Source organism: Pezoporus wallicus, unplaced genomic scaffold, assembly GCF_028554395.1.
Source record: "Pezoporus wallicus isolate ANWC-B61680 ecotype Strahan unplaced genomic scaffold, APGP_CSIRO_Pwel_v1 scaffold_7402, whole genome shotgun sequence".
Classification (NCBI taxonomy): Eukaryota; Metazoa; Chordata; class Aves; order Psittaciformes; family Psittacidae; genus Pezoporus; species Pezoporus wallicus.
Genome location: NW_026641037.1, coordinates 3,363,994 through 3,370,541, shown reverse-complemented (window position 1 = coordinate 3,370,541; position 6,548 = coordinate 3,363,994). Strand labels below are relative to the sequence as shown.

The 6,548-nt window shown below is 51.3% G+C and overlaps 1 protein-coding gene across 1 annotated transcript; it reads right to left on the bottom strand.

Moving 5' to 3' along the window:
* Positions 1 to 5,891: 5,891 nt before the first annotated feature.
* Positions 5,892 to 6,486, bottom strand: SERP1 (stress associated endoplasmic reticulum protein 1). Its single transcript, XM_057421770.1, has 3 exons — positions 6,293 to 6,486; positions 6,132 to 6,207; positions 5,892 to 6,004 (listed from the first exon to the last, which is right to left on the bottom strand). The coding sequence occupies exons 1-3, from the start codon at positions 6,374 to 6,376 to the stop codon at positions 5,964 to 5,966; spliced, it is 201 nt and encodes a 66-aa protein (XP_057277753.1). The 5' UTR covers positions 6,377 to 6,486; the 3' UTR covers positions 5,892 to 5,963.
* Positions 6,487 to 6,548: the final 62 nt, after the last annotated feature.

Here is a 6,548-nt window from a genome sequence, read left to right as displayed (position 1 = left end):
TTTGGCTGTAGAAGTTGTTACACTGTAACTAAATTCACTAATACTTTTTTCCTTAACAAAATTGAGAAGGGTAACCTCAGGGAGCCAGTAGTAGAATAATGCCAAAATTGTAACTGCTTCTCTTGCAAGAGACTAATTTTCTTTTATTCTAGGAAAGGTGTAATTGCAGTGGTGTCAGTGACCCTGCTGGTTTTGGGCTTGCACTGAGATGTATATACACACAGATACAGAGAGAGACATTAATGTTTGGCTATGTGCTGGGGTGTTGAGAAAGTTTGGTATGTTGTTGTGTTAAAACCAAGAATTCACTTGTGAGGAACACCTGTGCAAGTAAAGGACACCATGTGCCTTCCCGGCAGGCAGCATGGGGTGCTTGGTTTCCTCCAGTCTGTACCTGTTCTGTCAGGTGTCCTGCAAAAGTTTGCTGCATTATCTTACCCTTGTATGTATCTAACTCTTGTCAGGTTCGTGTGTTAGGTAAAGCAAGAGAAACAACACTGGTTTGGTGTCTTCAGGTCTTGTGGAAGCATCTCCCATGTTCCAGAAACTTAGAGAGCATCACACCTTCCTGGTAAGCATCAGTTCATGGCACTCTTCAAAAAAGGCACATAAGTGTGTGTGTATATATATATGTATGGGTACTTGAAGTAATATATTAAAACGACCTTCAGTTGTAGCTTGGTGCTCTTGGCCTGCTATAAGCAAATACCTGTGCTGCTATAAATCTGCTAGTGAAATAAGAGCTTTGCAAACTGGAAAACAAAATGTTTCAATAGCAAAGTATGTTCTTCCCTCCAGTGTGATCAGTAGCTTACTGCAGCTATACTGTAAGGATGTGTCTGATAAAGTAAGTAAAAATGACAGATCAGGGGACTTTAGGGAACAGAAGTCCTTTAGATGAATAGTTTATTAAAACTATGGAGGGAAATTACTAACTGTCGGTTTGCTCATAATGAGTGAAATGGAAAGGAGGCATTTGAAGCATGACTGGAGTTGCTGCGGTCCTGCTGATGGCAGCAGCTGAGAATGGAAGTGATGGGAAGATGGTCCCAAGCACTTCAGTGTTCCCATGGAGCCGGTGTCCGTGCGTCTCCTCTCCCTTGTGTAATGCTTGTGATCTTGTGGAGTAGGCTTTGTGTGAGCTCTGCCCCCCAGTGACAGATCTGCTTATGCACAGGTATTGTGAAGAGTTTTTTTCTCCAAAAAAGAAAAAGAAGTATTGAGTAAATCAGCAGAAAATAGGAGATGAAACAAAGATTAAAATGCTACTATTAGAAATCCTTTGTTTGTTTCACTCCACTCCTGTCAGGTTCAGTTTTTCAGGTTTTAGTTTTTTCCTAGTGATAAGTTGTGTTCAGCTCTAAATGCCAACTCTGCTTGCTGTGCGAGAGCACTGCAAAATGGCAGAAGAGGGTATCTGAATTGCTGCCATCTCTTCCTGAGGGGTAGTCTGAGGCTGCTGCCTGGAGAGAGAAAGGAATTGTAGTTCCTCAATGTGAGGTCATCTGGATTTTCTTGCAGGTTTGATTTCAGACAGGGAAGAAAGGCTTGTTGACAGATGAGTATGTTCCTGTCGGGCTCTATTGGCTGCTGCATGGCTTTGTGCACATGGTGTCAGTCAGTTTCCTGCCACTGTAAAGCCTTTCTTTGTTGTCCTCGAGCTGTGTGCCGGCACCAGTGATGTCAATCAGCTGCCCTTCTGCATTTGCATCACATGAGGCTGCCTCCTCGGGGGTCTGGCTGGTGTCACTACAGCTCCCTCTGCTCAGTGCCAGTTGATTGTTCTTGGGTGTTCTGTCAGGGAAATTACTGTGCTCAGGGAGCTACATGTGACAGTGGGTTCCTAAGATGTGATGCCATCCTCTGTGGGAAGTGGTGCTGTTGCATATTCCTGTAATGCATGTCTTTGAAATAATTCCATGACTTCAGCATAAAAAATAGAGATGTAATTCAGCTAGTGGACTTGCTGTGCTTTGAAACAGGGCTGTGATTGTGTATGTGCAGTTGGGTGGGAGGGAGGGTTCAATCGTGGTGTCTCAGCAGAAGAAACACAAAGAGCAGAAGGGTCGCAAAGTGATGACACTTAGATTAGTGGTGGCTCTGAATTAGCCCTTGTGTTTCAGAGAGGATGTGGCAGAACATGCAGGGTAAGGCTACAAAGACGATGGAGGATGCTTCAAGAGGAGAGCCCACACAGGCTCTGAGCTTGTTTTGAAGTGAGCAGGCTGTGGGAAGGCTCAGAGTCCAGAGAAGGTGGTGGGTGAGGTGAGGTGAGCACAGAACCAGATCTCGCCTCCAGAGAACATGTGTCTTTTCATGTAGCAGAAAGTGAACTTTGAATCTGGTTGCCACAGGGTGTTGGGGAGGCATGTGGGATGTTCTCAAAGGTGTTAGGCAAATTCTAGGCCACCAGGTTGATGAAAAGGGATGTATGCTCTTACCACCCCTACACAAGGCTTCAAGGTGTGAGGAGAGGAGAATGAGCTGTAAAGGGTGGCTGAACTTCCCTGTCTTCCTTCCTAGCAGTTCCTGCTGCAGCTGCTTGACACAAAGTGCTGGGCCAGTCGGGGCCTGTTAGAGCTTTGCTCTTCTATTACAAGCTCACAGTGGTTTGTGGGCTATGTTAAGATTTCAGTCGAGCAACAGTCTTGCAGTCAGCCCCCTCGAGCTTGAGCAAAGTTCACTGCGTGTCTGCTGATACGCTCCTAGTATGGTAAGTAGCCTAGGTCACTGAGGTGCTGTTCCAACGTGACTGTGGGGGAGAAGCAGCCTCTGCTCCACGAGGGCTAAGGTGAGGATTGCACGTTGGATGTGGAAGGAGCTTGCTGCCTTCCTGGCGCTTGTGCTTTCAGTGGAGAAGGCTCCTCTTCGGGCCACCACCAGGGACTCGGGGGCCTGCGGCTGCTGAGGGGCGGGAGCGGCCCTGTGCCCTTGCGCGCTTCGCGGCCGCTGGGCGCCGCTGGGGCAAGGAGCCGCCCGGCCATGGCGGCCGCCAGCCACGGGGCGGCGCAGTGGGAGGCGGAGCAGCGGGTTGGCTGCGGCCCTGCTGTGCCCCGCGGCCAGTCCCCGACAGGAGGCGAGGCCGAGCGAGAGGCTAGGCCGGTTCCCCGGACGCTGCTCTGAGGAGCTGTGGTCTTGCGGCCCCTCGGTGCCGGCTACGCGTTGCTCCTCGTCCCTTGGGGTCTGCGGCGTCCCATGGCCCCGCGCTCTTCCCGTGGCGGCCTCGCCCGCCCCGAGGAAGATTCCCCTCTTGCTCTGGCAGGGCAGCTGCTGTGCTCGTCCTTCCAGCGTTTGGTTGTGCTACACCCTGCACCCCCGCCACTTGTGCGATCCTGTTGTTCGAAAGTAACAGCCTTTGGGCTTCTGAGCAATAACTGCTGCAAAGGGTTGTTATTATTATTCCCTTTCTGAAAGTTGTTTGATTGCCTCACGGCTGTTCTAAGAGAGTATGTGACACAATGCTGTCTGCATGCCCTGTGTGCTTACAGCTGAGCAGATACACATGGGCCATGTCAGCTCCCGAGATAGTTCTATCACCAGGTGTTTTTCATGTCAGCAGTGGCCCGATCATTTTCCCGTTTGTGCTGTACTGAGATGAGGGGAACCTTCTAGTGTGGTCCCAGCTGCAGCTGGTGCAGCATGACAGGATGCTGGGGGCGTGCAGTGCTGGAGATGTGGCAACTGCCTGTTCGTAGCTGTAACTACTCTTTTGCTGCTTGTCAACATAAGCACCCACAGAGCACTTGGGTTTCAGTTCAGCAGTGCTTTTCAAGTAGCACAATACACCAAACTGCAACGATCTGAACGGCTGTCACTGCCCCCTGGTCTGTCAGACAAGGAGTGCTCTCTCTGCTGTAATTACAACACAAACAGCTGCTGCACATCCTTTTATTTACATGTGACTAACAACGTGCTTCTGTTCTGAATCCAGCCATGCTTGAAAACATGCACTGAGCCCCCACAAGGGCAAAGCACTGCAAAGACCAATGATGCATGCTGCCTTTGCACCAAAGCAAGCAAGTCTTGTGCAGATTTGTTCTTTGAAGTTCAGTAAAATCTACCATGAAGTTTCAGGTCACCAGTCCCTCATGAGGCTGTGTAAATGGCTCCTGGAGAAGCAGGAACCAGTCAGACTTCCCTGGGCTTCCACTGTACCCCCAGGGACCAGAGAACAGGCATGTCAGAGAACAGCCACACTGAACCCCCACAGGGAAGGGGAGCAGCCACACTGAACCCCCACAGAGGCAGGGTTGCCTCTGTGACTGGAGCCCCTGCAACCAATGGTTCCACGGCATCACAGCACCAGCACAATCCAGACCCCAGATGAGCCAAACATGGGTGTTTCCTGCAGCAAAAGGGATCCTCTTGGAGAAGCTCAGTAAGCTGCACTAATTGTGAAGTGGCCCGGTTTCAACACCTAGTAGGGCACAATTTTGCCGACCTCAAAACGAACACATCTTGCACTTGAAAAGAACTTTATTTTAAATCAGAGGTTATACCACTTACAAAATATGAGCGTCCGAGTACAAGGGATGCATGTTACCTTGTACAGCTCTGGGGCATGCTCCTGGCCATGCCAGCTTACACCAGTCCCAACGATATCATACGTATATACGATAACTCATATGAAAAATCTGCTCCTTCATGGCTAACGAGCATTTAATTATCTCTACAGAAACTTTTTTCTATTACTGCTAATGTAACCAGACTTAAATTCATCTTCTGCTAAGAAACCTGAAAAAAAGACATCTTCCTTTAGAAACTGTGTACAACCGCAGACCCATTTCAGACTGCCTTTGTTACCACAGACAGCAAAAGGCCAACATAAAGCCTGGGCCATCAGCAACAAAATACAATCAATAGCAGCATTTCCCACTGTGATCTTGAGTTACAGTCATCTACATGTGTAAAGAGGGCTTTTTTTTTTCTTCAGCATCACTAAGAAGGAACTGTGATCATTCGTAGGGCAGCAGTTAAGTACTGGATCCATCGTTCAATGAAACTGAGTTAAAAGCAGGATTTACCTTAAATAAGATTAAATATATATTGCAAGACATAGCACACGCTGCCAATGCTGCACATAAAAGCAGAACTCTGGGCACAGGGTCCCTGTACCTGCATGAAACATTCCCATACAATATTGTAAAATTCAAAACTATTACCACGTGTTGAACACTGTCCAAGAAGTATTTACAGAACGGTCACAACCCACAGCCTGGAGAGGCTCAGTCAGGTGGTGGCAGCTCCAGTTGAGCCTTTCAGCAGTCTGTGGAGCTTCGGCATCAGGTTATGTCAGGAAGAGCTGCTGCTTGGTCACGCCGCTTCCTAACCAAGTAACGCCCCCTAACTCTATACAAACAAGCACTGCATATGTATTAGGACAAGAGACGTAGGATAAAGTTTTCCGTTGTGAGAAGCGTTTGGGCGCTAGCACACTGCCACATGCTGCAGTGAGGCTACTCTACGTGTACAGAGGATGATGTGCCTGGCAAGCTGCAGGACGTGGCACGAACCATCTGCTTCATCAGGAGCATGCTTCAAACTTGTACTCCAGCTACTATAAAAATCCAGGCTTCTGACATTAAATAAAATCATTTCCAGCTACACAGAGACTTAAACAGATCTCCGGTGTTCATGACAGGTGCCAACTCCTAAGTATCTACATCGTGTACAGCATAGTGTATCCACAGAGAACGTGACCGTGCACCTCACTGAATAAGGAGGTCCACGATTGTAGATCAACAACATACTTTTATTGCTTTGTACATGTAGTGCTGTTCAAGGCACTGTGGCACGGGCTAGAAAACTCGGAATGGCTGTGAAGGGACCTGGAATGCGATGTGGCCGGTGCCGCTGCACAGAGTGGGGCTGGAGGGCGCCAGCCGGGGGCGGGGGGGGGGGGGGGGGGCTGGGCAGCTCACGGCGGCGCCGGGGGCGGATGGCCCCGACAGGTGACGGGCCCCTCACATGCCCATTCGGATGCTCTGGATAATCTGGAAGATGGCTGCAAGAGAGCGGGGAGGGGAGGGGAGGGAAGCGCTTGTCGGCAGCGCTTCACGCGGAGAAGAAGCGGGCGGGCCGCAGCGGGCTTTCCGCGGGGCCCGCCCGCCCGCGCCGCTCCGCCCGCTTACCTGATCCACAGACCACGAAGATGAACAGCGCCAACAGCCAGGGCCCGACCGACGCCTTCTCCTCCGGGGCCGTCCTCTGCAGGCACAGCACCGCCGTCAGCACCGCCCATCACCCCGGCTTGCCACCCCGGCCCCAACCCCCGCCCGGTCCCGGCGCGCACCGAGGTCTTGGCGACGTTCCCGCGCTGGGTGATGTTCTTGCTGTGCTTCTCGTTGGCCATGCGGATGCGCTGCTTGGCCACCATGGTGCGACCGACCGCCGGACGGCCCGGCCGCCGGTCCCCTCGCGAAGCTCCGCGCGCCGCCCGCTGCCAGCGTCAGCACCGCGCGGCACCGCCCGCCGGAAACACGCTTCGCCACGGGCGGGGCCGCCACCCGCCGCCAACCCGCGCGCCCAGCAGCACCGCTTCCGGGGCA

What these genes read in the sequence shown, in the direction of transcription:
- SERP1 (XM_057421770.1), bottom strand. Translation starts at nt 6,376, where the DNA reads ATGGTGGCCAAGCAGCGCATCCGCATGGCCAACGAGAAGCACAGCAAG. An exon ending in GGAACGTCGCCAAGACCTCG is followed by an intron (nt 6,208 to 6,292) that starts GTGCGCGCCGGG and finishes CTGTGCCTGCAG; the next exon opens with AGGACGGCCCCGGAGGAGAA. An exon ending in CTTCGTGGTCTGTGGATCAG is followed by an intron (nt 6,005 to 6,131) that starts GTAAGCGGGCGG and finishes GCTCTCTTGCAG; the next exon opens with CCATCTTCCAGATTATCCAG.